Below are 24,381 nucleotides of genomic sequence, written 5' to 3' on the forward strand. Positions count from 1 at the left end.
ACAAAAACATGTGTTATCCCTCTACTTACTGATTTTAGTTCAAAATCGTTGTACTATTCGCTGCTATCTATAGACAGCATATTATATAAACTTACGTATTATATTATATAGACTTAAGTGTGTATTGTACTGTCATTTCATCACGTAGTTTATAAGAGTAAAGCCTTGCGTCAGAAGTATCTCTGGCAGGTTCGGTAAGCTGTGCGAGTTACTGATCCTTAGTCCATGGCATCGTTTTTGGGAATCATGATTGAACTATGTATCGATAAGTCATATCTTACAACACAGACATTATGAAACAAAAAAAGAAACTAAAAACAACATCGGCGTATGGTATTGATACATACAATACCTGTATTTTCTAGACTATAAAAGTGATTAGTACTGTATTTTCGTAATGTTTCAATATATATATATATACCTATATGTATAGTATATTATATATTATTATATCCTATATATATATGTATATACTAACATATTGGTTTACTGTACAGTATGAGAAAATATTGTGGCAGGTCGACATGCCTTTAAAATATAATTCCAACCGAAGTATTCATAGCTCATGAAAGTGTATTGATATACAGCGTTACAATATGTACAGATATATCTACATTTACTATAATTAGAATTTGAATAAATGTTTCTTCATGCAACCTTTCAGATACAAATGATAGATATATGTGAGATTGGACGTATATTGTAACAAATCGTTAACGATTTTTGTTCTGTCGAACCTTTGTTAGGCTCCTCGCGTTTGTGTATTAAGTGTCCTGCTACCATATTTTGCGTGTTTGGCTATCGTTATACAATTTTTTATCATCCGCGTACATTTTGCCGCAAAACTTCTGGCTTATCGATTAGTAACATCATCTGTTTTTCATTTTATAAACAAAAGTTTTCATCATAATAGATATGGCCGAATCTCGCGCGCCTTTATGTTATATACATACCTCCCACTGCCATCGTCGGTTAGAGAGTGAAGTTGTGTGAACGTTGCGCTACTGTTGAATGGTCGAATTTGGTTTGCAGTAATTTGACAAAATAGGAAGAACGGAGAAATTCAAGGTTGATATTACGCGAGGCGCTTTGCGATTCCCACGAAGACCTTTTCAACGTCTAAAGGTGAGTACGATTATCTCCCATTTCGAATTTGATTTTAAGGTTAGGTTAGGTCACCAGACTCACGCCGCGCGTTCCATTTTCAAAACAAACAGCGTATCTACGTTCACACGATACGCACAGCCTGTGTGTGTGGCGCGTGTTGATAACCGGCTTGAAGTTAGCGAGGTTATGTGCTCGTTTTTGGTCGCTCGACGATGCGGAGTGTCCGAAATTAATGATAAGCTAGTAATAATTGGCGAGTAAAAGAAAAGGCAGTGCGACGTGCATACCTGTATCTCTTTGCAAAAGTGAAACGTAAGAAAAAACGGAAAGATGCCAACCTGGAACCAGATTCAGTCCCAGCTTCGCAACCCGAACAACCCGGTTGTCTTCTTCGACGTCTCCGTCGGCACGACGGAAATCGGACGAATGATATTTGAGCTCTTCGAGGATGTTTGTCCGAAGACGTCGGAGAATTTCCGACAGTTCTGCACCGGGGAGTACAGGAGAGACGGGGTGCCGCTCGGATTCAAGGGGGCGATTTTTCATCGGGTAATTAAAGACTTCATGATCCAGGGCGGAGACTTTGTCAATGGCGACGGTACCGGGGTGCTCAGCATATACGGGGGAAGCACATTTCCCGACGAGAATTTCATCCTCAAACACGACTCGTCGGGCTTGTTGTCGATGGCCAACAGCGGCAAGGACACCAACGGTTGTCAGTTCTTCATCACCTGTGCCAAGTGCAATTTTTTGGATGGTAAACACGTCGTGTTTGGCAGAGTTATCGACGGACTTTTGGTCATGAGAAAAGTTGAGAATGTGCCTACGGGACCGAACAATAAGCCTAAGATACCAGTCACCATATCGCAGTGTGGTCAAATGTAAATTTTATTTGTTTCGTTCATTTATTACAATTAATCGATTCCTTTAATAAATCATTTTTCTACACAGCTGAGCTTTTCCTCGTTCAATGTTACGTCGCCGACGCTTTACCTAATTTTGCATTTCGTTTCTTGGCGATCAAGATCACCACGCAAAAAGGCACATGGTGTGGTCTAGAACCTCGATTAAACCTAATAATTAAAGGTATCTATCTTTTACTTTAATTAACCTTCAGATCCAGCCAGAGCACAAATTCTTTCCATCGTTTCTCTTTGGCTAGATAATAACAGTCTGAATATATTTTGGGAGCGATGAATGAAAAGTAAGGTTCTTTTTCTATTTACAATCAATCGGATATTTATTTTATGGAATAATATACATGATGAATTAAACGAACACTCGTTAAATATAGTTAATTCTATTACTTAAACAACTAGTAATCTCATCCCAAACCATCGCAACCGCATTGTCATTATTTAACTATGATTGCATCGGTTGGGCAAGGTTGATGCGACGAAGGTTGGGAGGTATCGTTGATTTATTTTTCTACTCGATTACGATTCTCAAGTGTTAAAAGTTTTTACAATTAATTTTAACGTAACTGTAATTGTAACTGTTCCAGCGAAAACTAATTGTCCTTGTACATCTTAAAATGAGGAAATACCCAAGTTGCCACTTATCATACACAGTGTCTCGTCAGACACTTGACTTGTGTTCTCTGACAAATCGTAAAAAATCAATTAAATAACTAATAAGATGAAAAACATCCGCTCTTATCCACCGGCAGGCATTATCTCTAGCAGTTATTAAATCGTAAAACGAGCCTATAAAACACAATAAAACTTGTGTATTTGTGGAGCAACGGAAATGAAAGCGTGATGCGCAATACTCCTCTCTGTATGTAAGGGCCTACAGCTCAGGGCAATGAAAGAAGAGGTTCCCTCTTCCTTGGCACCGAGAGCCGGAGCGTATTCTACCGGCTGTTGCAGAACACGTCTTCCTCAATAATATCTCCCTCAGGATCATCGTCAACGACCATGATGGGCGTGGCCCCGTCGTGGAGGCTCGACCTGGACAAGGACCGCCTGTATGTATCCCTCGAAACGCTTCTGGTGAAGCTCAAACGCCTACTGAGCCGCTTCGACAGTGGCGGCGGGGTCTTTGGGCTCTTGACGATAATTTCCGGTGTCTGGGGTTTTTCGAAGTGGGCAAGAAGAACCTCGGTCGAGTGTTCCTCAATTACGTCAAACGCGTAGTCGATGTCCTCCTCCGTGGCGTGCTCCCGAACAACGCAGAATCGGATGATGTACTGCTCCTTCACCCTGGACGGTATCATGTGGAGTTTCCCGGAGGCGTTTATGTTGGCCAGCAGTTCCTGGTTCAAGGTGTCACTCCCCTTCAACCTGAAGCAGACGAGCCCTACGCGGACGTCGTTGACCACGTCGAACCTCGTATCCTTCCGCATCAAAGCCTCGAACCGCTTGGCCAGCTTGATGTGGTTCCTGATGTAGTTCTGGAGGCCGCTGATCCCGTAGCTCCTTATGACGAACCACAACTTCAACGCGCGGAACCTCCTGCTCAGCGGGACACCCCAGTGTCGATAGTCTATCGACTCCCCGGAATTGGCATGCTGCAGGTAAAGCGGGTCGACGACCAGCGCAGAGGTAAGCTTAACTCGATCCTTCACCCACAGGCACGAGCAGTCAAAGTTAACCAGAAGCCACTTGTTCGTGTTCGTGTTGAACGAGTCGGCGTGATCGATGCCCGCCATCAGATGACGGAGCTCCGGACAGATGAAAGAGCTTCCCGCGTATGCGCCGTCGACGTGCAGCCAGAGGTTTGGATACTGCTTGCAGACCGGGCCGATCTCTTCGAGGTTGTCGAAGGAGCAGCAGCCGGTCGAGCCGAGGGTCGTCGAGACGAAAAAGGGCACCAAACCCTCAGCCACGTCCTTCTTCAGCGCGGCCTCCAGCGTCTCGCCCCGCAAGGAGCACTTGTCGTCAGGTTCGAGGACCCGGAGTTTCACCAGACTTATCATCGCCGCCTTCTCGACGCAGGAGTGGGACTCTGTGGAACAGTAGGCCACCAGTCTGGGCAGGAAGGCTGACTCCTCGGTTCCGGGGTCCTGCTCCTTGAGTATCCTTATTGCTTGGTTCCTCGCAGCGAGCATCGTCACGAGGATGCACTCGGAAGCCGAGCTCTGGATTACTCCACCACCCTTTGACTCTTCCGTTTCGGAAAGGAATTCCTCGGGCAGATCCATCGCCTTGGCGAACCAGTCGAGGACCACCGTTTCCAACTCTGTACAAGCCGGACTCGCAGCCCAGGAGAAACCGATGCATCCAATTGCGTCCGAAAGCATGTCTCCCAGGATCGATGGGTACGAATTTCCAGATGGGAAGTAAGCGTGGAAACGTGGATGCTGCCAGTGGGTTATCTGCAATCGGAAAACGAGTGTCAAATTTTTTCACGATAAGAAAATGCTGGGAATTTGGTGATGGTCAGGAATTAGTATCCTCGACACGGTAATGGAGAGTTTCGACTTACCCCTGGCATTATTTTGCTGTCAACGTCCTTCATTATGTCGTCCCATGATTCGGGTTTCATCGGAGCTTCCGCCGGAAGCAGGGGCCGCAGATACCCGGGTTCGACGTTCGAAGTGACTCGATTCGATTCGATGTTTCTGAGGTACTCGCATATGTACTCGACCATCTCCTTGCCGCGAACACGAAACTCTTCGACGTCCATGGCTTCTTAGCTGCGTCTGCTTCTGTGGAGAAGAGAAAATTACATGAATACAGGATGCTCGCTAAGAAGGGGGGAATTGCTAACAATGAAGGCGATCGATGATCTTTTGCCTCGGGGGCGATGCTTCCGAGTAAGTTAAACAAGACTACCCGGTGATAATGGTTATTGGTAATGAACGAGGGCATGGAATTCCCTGTGCTTGGTAACAAGATTAGGCAGGCAGATGAGTTTCAATAGCTCGAAGGCAGGCATCTCGGTAATTAGCCATTAACGGTAATTTAGTCTACATCATCAGGCACCACAGCGGTAGTCTTATGTAACCATTGCATAGTGGTTCCAGTTCAAACCGCGCGAAACCGTTCAAGTTTCAGTTTATTTGATTTCTGGTAGCAGAAACATACTTCAATGATATTTGGCAAACAAAAATAAATGAACAAAACAACTGAATGTTGATGCGAAAAATGGAATCGTATTGCAAATCTGATTACTCTATTCTAACCACTCTATTCTTTCTATTGGAATCTGAAAGGAAAAGAAGAAATGCAAAATGCACGTTCTGATTTTAGTTTAAATCTTTTTCACGCTGAACTTACATTGCTCTTTCAGCTGTGATTCGGAGTGAGTTTATTTCTCTGATTTCAACAACGCGCAATATATAGATTTAGGACTCTTCGACTTGTACAACGTCGATACTTCAAAGCGAATTAATTGGTAATTGTCGGATCCACTTTTCCTCGGATGTCTTAACACCGTTCGATGGTGCTGGATGGAAGGTAGCGAGTGACTGCGGCTCTGCGAGGTGAGCGAACCAGTTTTATATGCGGAGACTCGAGCGTCAGACTTGGCTGGGAAATCAGGGCTTCCCCAACTCTTCGGACGACCGCTCAACCAGGTGCGCAAGGGGCGTCCCCCACAGTCGTTGATAAGACCGATTAACACGAATTTTGAGCCTGAATTCTGAAAATGAAATTTTGATTGCTTCTACGTAACGGATAAACGAAAAAATATTTTTATTATGTAAAGTTTGTTCTTGTAGAAACCGGAACGATATTTCGGAATTTAAGAAGAATTACCTATTTTCTCAAACATGTATGCTAAATAACGTTTAAAGAAACTTTAGTTTTCCATTTAAATTACTTTTATTCAAAGATAATAATTAATAATTAGTAATAAACTACAAATGTAAAAGAATTGATAAACAAAGTTTAAAAATGAATATTTTTCGTACTTGTTCTATTTTCGCACGGACTTTCTCGTATCAAACCCCAAACGTAATTTCCAATCGCGCTCTGATTATTCTACCCCCGATAACGTTAAAAACGATAAAGTCCATCACATCTTGGTTAAAACGTTTTTCTTATTCTTCCGAACCGGTGCCTATATTAGCTATCAACCAAAAACTTCAAGACTTATTTCTTAACTAAAAATGATGAAAACAAACTTTATGAGTAATAAATCATAGTTTTGGTAATTATCCAATGTATAGAATCAAAATTTATTTATCTCAAAATTCATTTCTGCCTTTTGGGTGAACGCGATAAAGGAGGCTCGTTCGGTTTCCTGGCTTTTCGAGCTCCCGAGACGCTAGTCGAGCCTCCGATTTGTCATCAATAACCGAATTCCGTTTCCCCAAAATTTACAACTCGTAGGAAATTACCAAACGAGTCAGTGATCTTCTGCGCCAATGGCATGTGGTGGACTTTCAAGATTTACTCTTTGTTCAAGGTCGGTTTTTCACACGTATCAATTCGTTTTTTCTCTTCTTTCCCACTGATCTAACCAGCCGGGTAGTCATTCGATGACAAACCTACGTATTAGCAAGTCGTTTACGGAAATTTCCGAAACGTGTTTGATGGCGGGTCAAGAAAGAGAAACTTGTAATATGCGTCAGATTGGGTGAATTTTAATTATTATATACTAATAAAATACATTCTAGGATAGCTCGTAGGAATAGAATGTTGCTTAAGTCTTCATACCCACACTACATTAAATTTTTGCCCATATTGTTTACGTGTGCATATTTTTTGTTGTTAATTTTTTAATCGGATTTCCCTTGGCACTTGGTTTCTGGGTTCCCAATACATTGTCCAAAAACTGCTGGACGCAATTTTCTACCCTAAATATCGAAACAAAAATATAAATCAACATAATTTACCCGATGCAGTTTACAGTTTCTTAAGACCAACTTACGTTTTATTCCGTATACACACTTATCCTTGAAAATGTTTGCTGCACTTTCAACAACTTGATCAATATCTCATACGGAGAAACCTCGTAAACCTATTTCCAATAATCGTGATAAATTTAGCAAATGTTTTAAATATACCTTGCGTATAATTATGTCTCAATAATCGAGAGCAACGGGAGATAAAAAACAATCATTAAAGAAATGACGCAGGTAAAAGCATTTCCTGCATCCTCATGAATATTGAAACATCTGTTCGGGTCTTGATAGCGGTATTGGGTGCATGGTATACCCGAGTACGTCACGATGATGATGTTGCAAGTGGAGAGGGACGATTTTTCCGAATGGTAATGGGTATGATTATGGAAGAGAGCGAGAGAGAGAGGGAAAGGTGGGAAGTATCTCGGTTATGGCGAGAGATATTCTCGTTTCTCCCCCCTACTCTTGTCATCGAGAGCAATCCCAAATGCGTACGCTTATAATTATTTACCGACGTAATAAACTGCTCAGTAAGATTGGCGCGTTGTTGTACCAATGACGTCACGAAATAGTGGCTCGAAATCCTAGCTCAGGCTATTTCTATCTCACAACTGGTTTCTGTGATACGCGAGAACAGTAAGAATAAAACAACATTCACATACGCGATGTTAATTACACATTAAACGTGTTTTTTTCGCTAAAGTTACAGCAATGCTTTGAAATAACTATCGCGGATTTAACTTCTACATTGGAATCCCGTAATATTTACCTCACACAAAGTACTGTTCGCAATAGTTTACAAAGACTAATGACTTTCCTCGTCTTACAGGAAATACCATTATTTTCTTATCCTTTATCTCCGGATGCAATTAGCGAAATGTACCCCTTTCAGAATTAACGATAGTGATAATTTCGTTCGGATTTTACACCGGTAAATATTTACGCTAATGACGTTACTTGGCCTGTCAAGTTGGCAGAGAAACACAAGTGTTAAAGTACCATAAACGGGTCTGGTTTCATATACGGTCAATATATTACATTATAAATAGATCGTGACTTATTGTTAATTGAATTGCTGAAATATTCGAAAAATATTACAAGTTCGCGGTCACGCTGTGATTACTAAAAAAAAAATAACGAGGTATTCGCTACTTTTTACATTCTCTTACATCATACGTTACAATGGTCATTTCCTACTGAAATGTAATTGAAATTAATGACTATATTAAAGGGAAAATGAAAATTTGCCTCGAGCGAAACGCGATATTTTTTCGATAACGTATTATAAATTAGTTAGAGAAAAGAAATACAAATATTAGAGACGAAATAAAACTGTCGCTAGTTTTCAAAGTTGGGGTAATCTCTTTCGTAATTAACGATGATTTTATGCATATACATAAAATATTCTTTAGCGATACAAAATTTGAGAGCTGTTGGAATGTGTAAAAAAAAATAGGGTTGTCAAAATTTTTATATCACGTTCGCTTTTGCACTATCACGCGTTTATTGCCATGCTTACGTTTTTCGTAATAATTAACTACGCCGAAACAAATGTTTGACCTTTTGAGATTTTAAAAACTGCCATTAGTTGAAAATAGCAATGACAGTGAAAAATTATACATAGAGAATTTGAATATTTCGGTTACCTTTTTTTTCCCCTTCACAATCTATACGCCACCTATAATTCCAGCATCGCGCATCAAGGAGTGTCTTCAAATCCAGCAGAACTCGTTTACCGCGTACATTACGGAGGCATTTATTAATCATTTCGTGTTATTTCCCTCCGGCGCATTTCAACACAAGTCTTATTTTTTCTTATGCATGTAATCTCACCGAAATTCCGTGAAAATTTCGTCCCTGAATTGGACGAATTTAAACTGAAAAACTACAGAAACATGTATTTACAGAACGAGATGTGAGAATCAGAATTTCAATTAACTCATACTTTTATCTATTTTTAAAGTCAACTTTTACGTGGCAATGCGTTTTTTGTTTTTAAATTATTTTTCCGATAATTGCTGAAAATTTTCCATAACTAATTTGCTTTGATAACAAGCGTATGTTTTTATCGTACTGCAACGTTATTAAATTTAAACATAAAATCGGTAGTAAGTAAAAAAGAAACTGTGTAAAATAGATGAAAGAAAAGTACGTATACTTTTGGCAGATTTTACATAATTACGATGAAATTTTCGCTATCGCAATGAAGTTTTCCTTGATTTTCGTGACGAAGAGAAAAAAATGTTTAATTTTAATTAAAAAAAAATAGGACAAATTATCTTACCCTCTACTTTCTACAAGGTACAACTTAGAACATCGTTGTTGTTTAGACACTCAAGTTTAGACGACCCTGTTAGTTCAATCCATGTTGAGGCGAACATGCTGGGGTAAAATCAGCCCCTGATCAAGCCGGGCTTTATAAATAGCTGCCGGGTGTTTACTCTTCACCTACGTTTAGAACACCTCGATGGAGCGGCGGTAAATTTGATCCGCGTGAATTCACCCTAGATGCGATATCCAGACACAGGTCGGCTTGGCATCAAGAAACCGGCGATACATCGACCGAGGATTTTCTCAATCGCGTTTCGAATTCTCGCGCAAATTTCTCGCAACTGTAGCCAATAAAATTATACGGGATTACCGAGTTTGCAAATTAAGCTGAATCTGATTTTTAAACACTTTGTAATATTATTTTCCGCCTTGGTTTTTTAAATCAAATTGAAAAAAAAAACCTTTTCGACGTATTGGAGTAAGAAAAAAAATTCCAATAAACAATTCCGATTTCCAGTTTCATCTAACGAAATTTATACAACAAACTGGTTTTTTTTACTCAAGTATATAATTTTTCGATACGATGCGGGATTAACAGTTGGCGTAAAAAATTTAATAGTCTACGGTTGTTCTTTAAACGCAAAACTTTTATGTACCGCGATTCGTTCGCAAAATTTTTAAACAATTATAATTGATGGCAAACGTGCTTTTTACAAATTGTCGGATATAAAATAATGATGTATTAAAATTCAAGATGTTCAAAATAGTCATGGGAAAATTTGACGATATTTAACCGTTCGATTTAATATAACGCAAGATACTTTTACTTCTTACCGATGATACAATTTATTCGCAACGGCTTCCATTGCTCTCGGTCATAAACCCGGGGTTGAAAATAAATCGGATATACGTACACTATATAACATGTTTAGGTACATGAAAAAATAGATAAATTAATCAACCATTAGTAGAAGGCATTATAGCATGTATGTATTCACGCATACAAAGTGTACCATGATACGAGACAATAATTTTTCGTTGAAATAAAATGCGTAGCAGTATGTGGGTATATACATACATATATAGATATACCAAGAAAAGAAACTGGAAAAAGAACCAACAAAATACAAAGTATCTTTTGCATTCTATGAGAGATTTCGAAAAAAGCAGGCTTACAATTAATCACGTTAATACATAATTTTCATGCATATACAGCGAGCTTAATGACGCATACCTGAAATATATTTAATTTCGACCTTTACTCCGTCAGATGGGGTCTTTTTTACTCTCGTGATTTCTTGACATGTGTATATTTTGTAAACTATAACGCCCGCGGCTTTCTCCCAAATGAATTATTGAATGAACAGACTATTGGATTTTAAACTAGACGCCTCAAAGACCGTGGATGAATTTTTTCAGAATTTTTGAAGCACTTAAAATAGCCAAAGTAAGGGTAAGAAGCGAAAGACCCAAACGTATACTCAGAACCATGTGACAGGGTAAGGGTTAATTCACTTCCCGTCTATCTATTTATCTATTTGAAAGTATGTTATGTATAATTAAGAAATCTCGAACAGAAATTTTATTGTCGATTGGATAAAATCTAGCGATTGTTGAGCCAAGGAGCTTGTTCTTCTATCGTACAGCGTTCGCGAATAATCAATCGATCCTCCCGAACATATTACGAACATCCGTTCGGACTTCGGCCTCTGGACGGAGAAGCCGAAGGCGAGGGTTCGGGGCTGCACCCGGTGCTGCTTCCCCGACGGCTGCTGTTGCCGCTGTTCGCCTTGAGTCGAACCATCGTGTCCAAGTGTCGAAACCTGCCGAAAGGTCCGATTAAATCACTGATAGTCATTATATCTTTATGAATTTGCTATAACCAACTTATCCAAATAGGTCAGGAAAATTTATGAAATTTTTGTTTGGTAAACCTATCAAAGTCAGGGAATTTCGTGATGGAGACTTAGTGGCCGTCCCATACAAACCTCAGCGAGAGTTCCCCGGTGTCCGAATTCGAGTCACGTGACTGGAGGAGGTAGGCCAACGGCCAAGATATCCAGGAGTGCCTGCGGATGAGGAACATGACTTGAGCTACTATTATTGAGTCGAAAATAAAATTATTCAACGAAAATACCCACACTGTCGGGGGCGCGCTGTTGGCCTCCGTTCCGCAGATCGTCGCCTGGGTTCCGAGCTTCGCGTTCGACTGATTCGGGGTCTTCGTGAAGCCCGGCTGGATCGCCGGATCAGAGACCATTCGGACGAAGAATGACCTCCGCTGCTCCAGAGTGGCCTTCCTCTTCTTCTCCCGAATGTCGGCGAGCTCGTCCATCACGTCCTGCGGGAGAAAATTCATCGTCATGGTCGCCCCGGAACATGGCGATTGAATGAATAACTGCAGGCTGGTTTTTCCGGATTTTATAAAGAGAAAAATCAACGCCCTTCTTTACGGAGAAAGAGGAATATGACATAACCGTTGACTATAAACCACTTCCGTGAAATAACCGTTCACTTCATGTACGTTGGACAACGACGATTTTGCGAATGAACTTTGCTTCGAATAAAAGATCGGAGGGTTTCGGTTTTTGAATTCTGATAGAACGAATGGTTGCACTGATTCGATGATGGATGACGTTGGTGAGCCAAAACGAGCCGTCTATAATATGCGATCAGATGTTTGCTTCCTCATGAAGGATTACGAAGAATTAGAATTCATCCTTATTAGAATGCTTCCTCATGCTTCAAGAGGCGCGAAACGTAGTTTTTCAGATAATAATAACAACGTAACTGAGCATTTGTACTTCCCCAATTTGAGCTTCACTTATGTATATATACCTATGTATACATACTCTGTACCGCAAGATGGTTAATTATTTTGTAATGCCACAATTAGTACCAATCACGAATATTACAGGGTTTTAACGGAGTGTGTAATCATCGTCACCTTGGACTCGAGGAGTTCCGATGCAAAGTCCGTGATAATGCTCCAGGCGTAATCTGTAAACAGAAGGTGTGAATGACTGATCACGCGAATGGATGGAAATAGAATTAAAGCAGGCAGAAAAAAATTAAGGTAAAGTGTGCAAAGGTTTGACCATTTCATGGATAAACGATGTGCGATGAAATTCTTGGCATCACCGCAAAGTGAAAAATAGTCGATCCCAAGTTCCTGAACGAAAGAATCGAGGTGTATGTGGCGTAAGAAAAGAGAAAATCCTAACAAATGAAAAGATCCACGTTATATAAGTAACAAATCGATCGATGAGTCATCTCACCGACGTCCGATTCAGTAGCGTTTGGTGCTGCCAGGGCGAATCGTATCGTGTATCGCTGATTGACTCGGGCTGGAATCATGTGAATTTTTCCCGAATCGTTGATCACGCTCAGAAGCTTCTGATTCAGTTTGTCCGTGCCTTTCGCCCGGAAGCAAACCAGTCCGAGCTGAAAATTAAGGAAGATAAATACAGAACGGTAACCGACATTATTGGTAATGAAGAATATGCCAGTGTCCTCGATCATTCTGGTAATTTACAGTCGAATCATATATGCGGTTACGCCGTGGTTCGATCACTCCAAGGAATCCTCTACATTATACTTATATGTCTAACCACATTTACTTGAAAATAATCTTTCAACGCGATTGTCCATGCATAAAATCATAACACTGTTCAGCTGATTGCATCAAGTACTTTGGAATCCACAGTAAGCTTATTTCAGGTGCATCAAGTCGCCCTTCGCTGTGCCTAATCGCATAAAAGTTACATGCAACGGTGTGAGTGATTGCAAAGTGAGTGCGTCTGCGTAGTTGAATGTACGGAAAGTCCCGTTTTATAATGATATGCGGAAGTGGTTCACCCTTGCAGTGGGTCGTTGACAGTACCTGAAACGCTTAAGTCATTTTCTCGGTAGAGAAGAAAAATGCTCGGTGTGATTCCGAGTGATTCACCTATCCAAATACGCTTTGTATACTAAAAATGGGAATTCCTTGCTTGCTTCTAGCAGCTAATTTATTGACCGTCGTGGCTATCGGTCATTACCGATAAACCCTTCACCCCCATACTTCGAAAATCGAGGATACGAGCAATCGGCGCTTCTTGGTCGTTCCTCCAATGTCAAAGACACGACAGCGCAAACTGCATAGTCTTGACAGCCGCCACGTGAGTGAAAATCGCGGTTTTCTCTCGCCTGCGCGTCACATTCATTCGATGAACGGTATTACACAACGTAGGTATGTATGTACGTGATATTATACCGACCACGACGTCGTTACAGACTTCGAACCTCGAGTCCTTCTTCACAAGCGACTCGAACCTCTTCGCCAGACTAATGTGACCCCGAATGTACGCCTGGAGTCCGGATATTCCGTAGCTTCTGAACACGCACCACAATTTTAGGGAGCGAAATCGCCTGCTCAGAGGGATACTCCAGTGCCTGAAAGTTGAAATCAAGCATTGAGAAGGTATGGTCGCAGTCCCTCGTCGGCTTTAAAGGGGAACCATGCCGATGTCTGGATAAACCCAAAGTCCGTAGATAGACGAGCGGACAACGTAAGAGCATGAGGAATTTTCCGTAGGAACAAAAATAGCGATTGCATTATCAGACTGTAGTATAAAACATACAACCTATACACAAATTGGAACAAAAATGGCGACCATGCAAAGACTTTCCCTCGTCCGCTCGTCTATCCATGGACCTTGGATAAACCAAACGATATCCTTTCGCCAATTTCGTGCTACCAAAGTCGATCAAAAATCACCTGTAGTCGATCGCGGTATCGGCGTGAGTATGCTGGAGGTAAAGAGGGTCGACAACCAAGGCGCCGGTCAACTTGAACCGATTCCGCACCCAGAGACACGAGCAATCGAAGTTTGTCAGGAGGAACTTGTTCGGATTTGTGTTGAACGAATCGGCGTGCTCTATCCCAGCCATGTACTGCTTCAGCTCCGGGCAGATGAACGAGTTCCCGGCATAAGCGGCGTCCACGTGTAGCCAAATCTGACGCCAACGATACAACATTTCGGTTTACCTACGCCTTCGTTTTTTACTTTACTTTGTACAAGCGCGATTATTTCTTTTTGCCTAAACGGAATGGCTCGCGATATTCGTTATGAGTAATTGACTGACGGTTGTGGTATACGTAACGCATGCGGTTGCCTACGGCTAAGTTCTTCTCTTTCGTAGAAATGGCTGAGTATTGTTGTTCGTATGATCAATATTTTACCAACAATTTTTTCTTTTGCCGCAAAGAACCATTAAAACCACGATTTTAAAAATTACGCGCAGATTGGCAACTTTTCGTACATTATAGAGGGGAACCGGTATTTTATGTAATATACATAGGTACAGGCTTATCTGCGAAGATCGGAATTTATGGAACATTCCTTATGTATAGTTCCGTAATAAAGTATGTTAAGTTAAGAAACTCGTATAGCATATACTTACACCGGGCCATTTTTTGCACACTGGGCCGATCTCTTTGAGGTTGTCGAATGAGCAACAAGCTGTCGTTCCGAGAGTGGTGGACACAAAAAATGGAACGTAACCCTCAGCCACGTCGGCCTCGATTGCCTGCGGGACAAATTCAATCTTCGTCAGTCATTCGTGACCTTTCACCCTGCAGACGAAGTGGGAGAGGAGCAGGAACATCATAAACCAAGCTGCGATGATGTTTCATCGGTCAAGTAAAAACAGGCTGAATGTGAACCATTCGTAGGAATCTCCCAACTTTATTATAGCCGCGCCAGTTTTACTGAGAAAAAATAGTATATTAGAGTCGTAGGCGAGCAGAAGACGAATATTGCAAATGCGCGAGGCGAAAATACCGTTGCCTCCTTGTTGCACACGATTCTTTATATAGCAAGAGTATGTTACGCGTTTTTTCATAACGCACGAAATTGAGGTTAGGGTCGCGTAACGTCAGATTTGTTCGCGACAGCGCATGCGCGGAGAACAGAAAGGACCACTTTCAACTCCTAGGACTTGAAAGTTGTATTTTCAGTACTCCGCGCATGCGCATTCGCAGACTCACTTTACTGTCATAAAAACAGGTACTTTGTATACGGAAATCGGGTATAAAAAAACGCGTGAAACATGCTCGCGTTATATGAAAAGGTTTTTTGAGCACTCTAACCTCAAAAGCGTGACTTCATTGTTATTTCTTGGCTCTCGTGATAAAAAATACGGGTACTATTCATTCAAGTAAATTCGCGTCGACACTTGACCCATCAAAACGGAGACATGATACTGAAGCAAGTGGGTGGAAACCCACTGTGACGGACCTGACGCACGGTGTCTCCCCTCAAAATGCTCCGCTCGTCTGGCTCGAGGATCCGGAGCTTGACGAAGCAGATCATCGCGTCCTTCTCGACGCAGCTGTGACTCTCCCGACTGCAGTAGGCCATCAGCTTCCCCAAGAGGCTCGCTTCGTCGAGGTGGGCATGGGCCTGTGATTCCTTGAGCCTGGTTATCGCCTGGGCTCTCGCAGCCAGCATACAAACCAAAACACACTCGGAGGCTGATCCCTGAAAGCAACAAGGGTCATGGATTATCGTTTACCATTCTGTTCGGCCGATCATTGTCCTGGTGTCCCAATGACATGGTGACCGGTAAATAATCCGTAACATATTTAAGGACATTTCCAGGACACAAGAAAAATTCAAGGATAATTTCCAGGACTTTTGAAGGACAAGCAAAATTCAAGGACCTTTCGAGGACCACTGGACACCATGAATGATTATACCTGAATCACGCCACCCCCTCTGCTGCCTTCGCTGAAGTACAGGAAGTCGTTTGGAAGTCCGATGGCCTTGCCTGAAAGCCATAGAACCGCTATCAGTTTCAAGATAATTTACACACCGAACATTCAGCAAAACTTTCCTCGAAAATCGAGACTCCTTTCCTTTCTCCTGCATAGAGGTATAATATTCGTCTTGTAAAGAAAGAATTCACGCCCGGTTTAAACTAAACAACTGGATCCGAAAAGGTCGACGCTTTTTTGTCGGATCTAGGCAATAAGACAATGTCTCGTGACTTCTTTGGTAATTCAACGTCTGGCGTTAAACGGTTTTTTTGCTGTTTGGCGATATTGCAATACATTATTTTGTAGAAAAGAACTTTTTTAAAGGTCACTTACCAAACCAATCGCAGACTATCGTCTCCAGCTCGGTGCAGGCGGGACTGGCGGCCTGAAATACGAGAAGAAAATCATAGTAGCGTTTGTCCAATTCGTTCAAACAGACTGTCACGAGTCCTTTTTTGATTGATCGAAGACCCGATTTGATTGACCGTATAATTTCCGACGTTCCAAGTCAATTTGTCAATTACAAAATTGCGTAGGGCTCGAAATTGGAAGGATACTCACCCACGAAAATCCAATGCAGCCAATAGCGTCCGAAAGCATATCTCCGAGGATCGAAGGGAAGGAATTCCCGGCCGGAAAATAGGCGTGAAATCTCGGATGCTGCCAGTGAGTGATCTGCGGGATAAAAAAACAGAGGGATAACGCGCAAACAGCTTCGGCTAGAGAATGGATCCTGATCACGGGGAGATAATCGATCCTTACACCCGGCATTATCTTCGACTCTACGTCCCGCATTATGTCCTCCCAGGACTCGGGCTCGCGGGGAGCTTCGGCCGGAAGCATCGGCCGCAAGTATCCGGGACCTACATCTGGAGTGACACGCCTCCCGTGGATGGTGCTGACGAATTCAGCGATGTAATCGACCATCTCCTTGCCCCGTATGCGAAACTCTTCGACGTCCATTTTGATGTCTGAAAGATTTTTATACAACGCGAGCATATTTTACGCGCTTTTCCGTACACAAAGTACCCGTTTCTATGACGGTAGAGTGAGTCTGCGAATGTGCATGCGCAGAGTACTGAAAATACCACTTTTAAGTCCTAGGAGTTGAAAGTGGTCTTTTCTGTACTCCGCGCATGCGCCATCGCAAACAAATCTGACGTTACGCGACCCTAACCTCAATTTCATGCTTTGTGAAAAAACGCGTAACATACTGTTATTACGTAAATAATTGTATGCAACAAGGATGCAACGGTCTGTTCGCCTCGCGTATTTGTAATATTCATCTTGCAGACTTACGCTTGGCCTGAAAAAACCGGGTTTGACTCCTTGTTACACAATATAATATACTGTTCTGTATTGCCGAAGAAGGGAAAGCTCACGTTTGCGAAATTACACCCGCGGAAAAGTCTTTTTCGAAGAAACACTATCCGAATAATAATATACGTTTCTAAAATAGATTATGCTTCTTTCATTATATTTCGTTATACTATTAGTCCGGAAATTTTCCATGTCGTATAATTATCGAGTTGATTCGTGTTAAAATAATCACGTGTGCCTAATTTCTACTAACTTGGTAGTTTGGCTAACAAATCACTGTAATACAAGCACGTTCCAGGTAAACATTATTTACACCAGCTAAATCTCCATATCTATCTGATTTAAGGTGCCACTCTTGGAATCGCAATAAAAAAGCGAGATGAAATTATTATTTTTTCATTTTTCAATTCGATGTTGTCCAGGTAATGGGCGATATATGATTTTAAGCAAATATTTATTTTTACCTATTATTAGATTAATGATCACTTGGGCAAAGAACATTACAGCCTTTTGACTGAAATTAATGGCTCCCATTTTCCGAATTGTGAGTTAATGCGAATGATATTTCTTATTTTTCTTCGTTTTTTCAACCAAAGATTATTCAACTTGATGATCTTTCAGTCATTTTCTGGTAGCTAGATAAGTAAAGCTTATATTCGTAATTATTAAAAAAATAAATTACGTAAATTGTGAGTTTTATTAATAATTTTCCATAGTAGGCTCCCATTACCCGACGCTCCTGTAGTATTTGATCAGCGTTTATACTGTTCATAATCACACGTGATATTAGCGTGGCAACATTCGTCAACACTTCATCGGGACTTCCAGTTCTTAATCGAGTTACAATGTGTATAGATTTTGACCCGCCACGATGTTAAGCCGACTTTACAGTTTAACTACCGCGGCGCCTGATGAAATCCCAAAGTTTCATCGTTACCAGGAAATTCCGTAATCCTCTGTAATTGGACGTCGTAAACTAAGAATTTGGTATTTTTCTGTCAGCTATATTGTGCGGCATAATTCTCGCAAATAACTTGAACGAATTCAATGAATTGCGTACACGTAACGCGTACAATACATTACACTTGTAACAAATAGAAGGATAAAATCATTGCGCGTTATAGATATATTAATGTTGAAGCGTACAGAGGATGTGAATTTCTATTTCTATGATAAATCGGCGAGCGGAGGAAAGAACAGGCAAATATCATGCAACAATTTGTAAAGTGATGGAAGAATACCTGTTGCTGCGCAAAGATCCTTCTTCCAGATGTCAAGGATTGACGGCGAGGATCTCGGCAGGACTCCGGGAGGCTGCTTCGCCTCGGTCCAGACTTGAAGCTAGTCGGTATTCCGGCGGTGCGCTTTGATCAAGACCGCGAAACCGCGAAACCCCGATTTTCACCGTCATGCGCGTCCGCAGAATCTTGAGGAGCCCCTTTTACCACCCCCTAACATACCAAATGCGCGCCCTGCGCGTCTCCGTTCTTCTTCCTCCATTTTATTTCTTTATTAATGTGCTTTTTCTTCTTTTTTTTTTCCCCCATAACGTACGTGAAAACTGCGAGATCGAAATTGGTAACGTTATCGTAACGAAATATTGCGAAAAAAAACTCGCCATTTTCTTATTTTTACAATGATTTTGAAGGAACGAAGATTTAAAAGTATGAGTATATTTTGTTTCATTACGGTTTACTCCAGGTGGCCACTGGTCAGGGAGTTCTCGAAAACCTGGGAATGTTATGGAATTCTGAAATTCTGAAATTATCAGGGTAATGTCAGGGGTTTTTACCGAAAGTCAGGGATTCGTTTCATATATTTTTTGTTCATACAAATACGTCCCACAATGTTTTCTTCAATATTTGAATATTCCTAAATATTACCTTACAAACGATTTTGCGTATCGGCTGGATGGGACAGTCTGACCCAAGTGACGGTTCGTACTTTTATAAAAAAAAACAAAAAAACTTGTATGGAAAATACGTATATTTTTATGAATTTGCTATAACTAATTTATTCGAATTTATCAGGAAAAATTATAAAATTTTCATCTGAAAAAAAGTCAGGGAATTTTGTGATGGAGATTTAGTGGCCACCCTGTCATCGAATTTCAAACAATTCCAAAATCACGAAGTAACGGTTTTTCCTCAGGATGAATCGTTACGATGACGTTAATATTCGCAACATGATAAAAAAAAAAAAGAAACTCGTCTTTTCTTTGCTACGTAGTTATTTTCGCTGATCATGAACAAAGGATGGTCTCAGAACTTTATCATCTTAGCGTCCATCTATTCGGAATTTTCTTCACACCGACAAAATGTCCGAAATTTTTTATCGTTTAAAACAAAAACACTTTTCTTTCCATATTTCGATTCAATTTTTAAAGGTTATGTTCATAGTATATACCACATCGTATTATATACAGGAGAGAAATTTCTCACTCATTATTCGTAAATTCATGCACGTATATATACACGCGATTCTTCTCTTTCTAAAGGTGGGGGGGAGGAGGAGGAGGATACTTGAGGAAATTGGATGCTTGCGTAGAAACGGCGATGCGCATTGTAAGAAGTTGTCAGAAGCAGGTGCCGCCGGTCCTCGAGATGCCCTGCCTAATTATCATTATTATCATTATTATATCAATGCCACGACGTGTGGGTGTGCAATTGAGAATCGTAGGAAGAAGTGTTATGTACCCTCCGAAAATAATCGATCCGATCTCTATCTTTCTCTCTTTGTTTTTCTACCGAATCCTATCTCTCTCTCGCCTATGTGAACGAGAAAGAGAAATGAAAAGAGATGAAGAAAAATATTGAAAAAATTAGAATCTTTTCTTTTTCTCACCTACCTACAACGGTCACCGCAACGGCGAAAGGAGTGAATTTATATTTGAACAAAGAAGGAGAAGAAAAAAAAAAAGAAGGAAAAGTTCATAATGCCGGAATGCAAGGATGGGCCGGGGGTGCTTAATAATGCAATATGGCGTCGAGGCGTCGCGGCGCTATGCTCGCTATGCCGCATACCAACTACCCACCGCCAACCGACGACCATCAGCTTCGCTCCCTTCGTCATCCATCCCCCATTCGATCTAGTAATAAACACGTACATACATACATTTATTTCGTATAATGTACGTACAAGCGGTATAACGACAGCCCTCCTCCCCCTCTACCGGTAAAATCGAATACCAATGTAGCCGCAATTTGAAAAATATTACAGTTATCACTCTATAAATTTATGACGCAAGAAATGAAGAATTTCTAGATCGATAATGCCTTTCCCACTCGTATATCGTTTACGAAAAGAAGAAAGAAAAAAGTAATACTACATTTTGAATGTACACAATTTGATCGAAGGAAAATGACGAACGAAGTAATAGAACCGCGTATTGGTGATGCGTGATAATTATACGAGACCGAATTTGAAGTCTTGACCCAGTGCTCTGCTCCTTTTAGAAATTCCATTCCCTGTTTCTTACCCCTATTCATCGAAAGTGCCGCATCTTCACTCTCACGGAATCGCAAGGAGTTCCATTCACTATTTCTCACGTTCCTCGGATCCCACTGGTGTGGATTTGCCAATAATTTTCAATTTAATTAATCTCCGAGTTTGCCGCGATGCGACGTGACGTCGCCGTTATAACAGCCCGGTGACCTTTACCGCAACGAAATTCTTTGCATAAATTTTGTTTAACGGCCGATACTCGTACTTAAATTTTATTCAGCATTCAGCCCGTTGAAACTTGATTATCTATACTGTATACAACGTATGTGATCGATATTTTGTCCGACGATATCTTGAGAACAAGTTACCGGATTTCAATGATTTTTATCTCATTCGACGCGGCTTTTCCAAACTTAGAACCGATTATCTTTGGTTTTGATCGGTTCTGTACTTTTTCAATTATTTAAGTAACAAAATTCCAAAAATTCAAATAAAAAATACGTTATCTTGAGAATGGATGAATGGATTTGAATGAAAATTGGTATCGCGAGGTTTTTTGGGCCGCTTATCACGAGTCTAAAGTCAGATTTGCGAAATTTAGCGAATTCGATAAGCTGAAAAAAACTAGGTTTGTTGCGTGCCTGATCACCAATCTGAAGTCGGATTGGAAAATCCAAAATGGCGATCCGATGTGGTGGAAATTTTTTTTTAACTATTCCGATTTTGGTAGAAATTGGTAGCCAAGGGTTTTTTGGGTCACTGATAACGAACCTAAGATCAGACTACCAAAATTTGTATTGGTGGATCCATTGTAGTGGTTCGAAATGAAAAAAAATAGTTCTATTTTCGTGTAACACGGTATCCGACGGTTTTAAAATGGTTAATCACGAATCTGAATTTGTAGTTCGAAATTCGAATTGGATATATTTCTTTTTTTTCTCCATAAATTTGCAACCTGCAGTGTGAGAACGGAAATTTCGAGAACTGGCTCATGGCCAGTATAAAGCCGCTTGTTTCTCCATCCTTACATACGGTTTATTTTCGTTTTTTCAGATGGCGAGAAAATCGAGGTCAAAAAAGAAGCTCCTCCTCCAAAAATCAGGGGACGTCGTTAAAACTCCGATACCGATACCAAATTTACCGGAGAAATTTTTGTGGATGCACGTGAGTATAACATAACACGAAGGACAATTTTTTCATGAGAGTGAAGCCTGACGGAACTTTATTTCATACACTCAGGTGAACAGCGGTACCAAAATAAAAAACGTACTAAGCTACGCTCTGAAGGAAATACCCGGTTACAATTGTATCGTCTGGTCAGGTGCGGGTCAAGGGATAGGTAAGGTGATTACCTGCGCCGAAATTTGCAAGAGAAATCATCCAAGTCTTCATCAAATCACGAAGCTTCGTTATGTCAAGTCGGTATAAACTTTCTTCTACCTCGAATAGCATTACTTAAATTATAAAACTGCACGTATGTCTTTTACAAAATACGCATTATATTCAATAACTGACTCATCAAAAGATTATTATACCTATATTCAACAACATTGTCCCAATGCGTAATGATACGTGAATATTGTTAAATCCAGATCGAAAAAGGCTGCAGTGGTAGAAAAAAGCAAAGGTAACATGGCTGATCTCGGTGTTCCAGAGCTACATATTTTGCTGTCGAAGGATCCTCTCGATTCCCGGGAGCTTGGGTAAAAAATTTACACTTCTAAAAGAGGCAATAGTTTCTTTTCATTTATTGATTTAAATTGAACTAATTCACATATTTTTTTAACCGCAGTCATCAGTCGTCGATCGACGAACCAGGAATGTTTTCGTCGCGTCGTTCGGACCCAAAAACTTCCGGTGAAAATGATCAGCAAGATTCTGATACCGTCGTTATTGACGGTATAAGGGAGCTACAACCGTCGACGAGCAAGTTATCGAGCGTAGCTACAGAGGAATTTGCAGCTATGGGTTTGCGAACCGCGCAGAAGAGAACCCGTAAAGGACAACGGGCGAGTGAAACGTCGTCGGGTAGCAAGAGTAGAAAGAAGGGAAAAGCATGAATGCCGAGAAAATTGTCATTTTCTTCTCTTTTTTTCTGGTAGAAATTTTTATTTTTTTTGCCTACCATTGATAATAATAACAATAACAATAACAATAACGATAAGAATTGCTGTTATTTTTATTATTATTATCATTATTCCTGGAAGTAATTACATACGAGGATGTAATATTCTGTCATTACAGTTTTGCTATTCAATATTACATTATTGTTGTTCTTCTTTTCTTTTTTCTCTTATTATCATTATAATAGTAGTAAGTATAATTCTAATGATTAATTTCATACACCATTGTCATCATTAGTTCATATTTACAGATTGTTATGTACAGTGTATTTAATTGTTACAGTATTTCTTTTTTCTTTCCTTTGTGTTTTTTGTATTTTTGAATGTTTTTTTCTCTCACTTCGCTTCATTACGGTACATTAGTTATTATGCGTGTGTAACTCTGTGTGTGTGTATGTATGTATGTATATATGTATGCATATATGTATGTGTGCACGCACCAAAGAGAATAAGATTCAATGGAGAACAGAATTCTTACAGGATCGTAAATCCGCGCCCATTATAATTCATATATGTATATTAATAATGAAACACTGATGATTTATAAAAAACAAATTCATAAATAAATTCTGTATATCTTCATCCTGACGATGTATGTATATTATTATATTATGTATACACAACACAACACAACACGCACACACACGCGCACACATGTGTATATACATACATCCATACATCGTCGTCATTTATGTTTCTATGATGTAAAGGTATACCTAATAGTAATCTATGGGATCAGGCTGCGGATTATTAGTAAATTCACTACATCAGCTATTGTTACATACACAGTTTACACATGCATATAAAGTATCATTTCAATTCGATATTAGAAAAAAGACTCTGTGTGTGCTTTTCATATACATATATGATATATATGAAATATGTATATATGTGTGTGCATATAATTCATCTGCTATATTGCTTTTGGTCGTAAGTATATAGTTTCGGTTTTTTCTTACCAGTCAACATTTTTGCCTCGATTTAGGCTGTAAAAAAATCGATAGGAAACATTGTTTACACTAGGCAATTGATTGAATTATACATGTATAGAAACGTTGATCTTACATGGCAACTTTGAAAAATTAGAACTTATTTATCGACACTGCAGGCTTTATTTGTGTTCGACTATTATTTATTATTCGTGTTCGTGTTATTTTTAGTTTTGTATTTATATATTTAAATCAAGTTTTTAATCGTTTGCGGTAGTTATTTTCTTTTTCTTCAAATTTGTTACTTCTACATACCTATGTATAGTATGGTGATACACGTGTATAATAATAGTAATAATTAGTGATAATGATAATAATGACGAGGAGTTGACGTTTAAATCCATGATACGCTATGTATATGTGTATGATCGTTAGAAGGTTAGCGGAAAATCTATCGACCCGAATTTTAGACCTATAGTGAGATAATTAGCGTGTTATATATACGTATGTGTATATATATAACGATTATACAACATTTATTTTTTTATATAACCACTATTACGTCTTATTACAAGGACTCGCACACTATTC

General features: G+C 40.2%; 4 protein-coding genes across 9 annotated transcripts; 2 read left to right on the plus strand and 2 right to left on the minus strand.

Annotated features, from left to right (window-relative positions):
* Positions 1 to 94: 94 nt before the first annotated feature.
* Positions 95 to 23,928, plus strand: LOC107221193 (ribonuclease P protein subunit p25-like protein). Of its 4 annotated transcripts, none has more exons than XM_015660105.2 (5): positions 95 to 1,125; positions 21,792 to 21,902; positions 21,978 to 22,156; positions 22,331 to 22,441; positions 22,531 to 23,928. In XM_015660105.2, exons 2-5 carry the CDS (start codon positions 21,792 to 21,794, stop codon positions 22,796 to 22,798), a joined length of 669 nt encoding a protein of 222 aa, XP_015515591.1. In that variant the 5' UTR covers positions 95 to 1,125; the 3' UTR covers positions 22,799 to 23,928. The 4 variants fall into 4 exon arrangements, with proteins under 4 accessions (XP_015515591.1, XP_046597038.1, XP_046597040.1 ...); XM_046741082.1 differs by lacking the exon at positions 95 to 1,125 and adding an exon at positions 20,594 to 20,666; XM_046741084.1 differs by lacking the exon at positions 95 to 1,125 and adding an exon at positions 20,607 to 20,631.
* LOC107221192 (peptidyl-prolyl cis-trans isomerase H) lies at positions 1,222 to 2,793 on the plus strand. The gene is made up of 2 exons (XM_015660104.2): positions 1,222 to 1,988; positions 2,059 to 2,793. The coding sequence occupies exons 1-2, from the start codon at positions 1,438 to 1,440 to the stop codon at positions 2,060 to 2,062; spliced, it is 555 nt and encodes a 184-aa protein (XP_015515590.2). The 5' UTR covers positions 1,222 to 1,437; the 3' UTR covers positions 2,063 to 2,793.
* On the minus strand, positions 2,510 to 5,515 carry LOC107221191 (tyrosine decarboxylase). Of its 2 annotated transcripts, none has more exons than XM_046741072.1 (3): positions 5,331 to 5,515; positions 4,537 to 4,756; positions 2,510 to 4,426 (listed from the first exon to the last, which is right to left on the minus strand). In XM_046741072.1, the coding sequence occupies exons 2-3, from the start codon at positions 4,735 to 4,737 to the stop codon at positions 2,963 to 2,965; spliced, it is 1,665 nt and encodes a 554-aa protein (XP_046597028.1). In that variant the 5' UTR covers positions 4,738 to 4,756; positions 5,331 to 5,515; the 3' UTR covers positions 2,510 to 2,962. The 2 variants fall into 2 exon arrangements, with proteins under 2 accessions (XP_046597028.1, XP_015515589.1); XM_015660103.2 differs by having other exon boundaries at positions 4,537 to 4,759.
* LOC107221190 (aromatic-L-amino-acid decarboxylase) lies at positions 9,951 to 19,127 on the minus strand. Of its 2 annotated transcripts, XM_015660102.2 has the most exons (14): positions 18,536 to 19,127; positions 16,737 to 16,945; positions 16,536 to 16,649; positions 16,308 to 16,359; positions 15,915 to 15,985; positions 15,454 to 15,696; positions 14,618 to 14,743; positions 13,932 to 14,170; positions 13,432 to 13,606; positions 12,451 to 12,616; positions 12,120 to 12,172; positions 11,314 to 11,513; positions 11,161 to 11,241; positions 9,951 to 10,995 (listed from the first exon to the last, which is right to left on the minus strand). In XM_015660102.2, the coding sequence occupies exons 2-14, from the start codon at positions 16,935 to 16,937 to the stop codon at positions 10,854 to 10,856; spliced, it is 1,863 nt and encodes a 620-aa protein (XP_015515588.1). In that variant the 5' UTR covers positions 16,938 to 16,945; positions 18,536 to 19,127; the 3' UTR covers positions 9,951 to 10,853. The 2 variants fall into 2 exon arrangements, with proteins under 2 accessions (XP_015515588.1, XP_046597026.1); XM_046741070.1 differs by having other exon boundaries at positions 11,161 to 11,513.
* Positions 23,929 to 24,381: the final 453 nt, after the last annotated feature.

This window comes from Neodiprion lecontei, chromosome 5 (assembly GCF_021901455.1).
Source record: "Neodiprion lecontei isolate iyNeoLeco1 chromosome 5, iyNeoLeco1.1, whole genome shotgun sequence".
Taxonomy (NCBI): domain Eukaryota; kingdom Metazoa; phylum Arthropoda; class Insecta; order Hymenoptera; family Diprionidae; genus Neodiprion; species Neodiprion lecontei.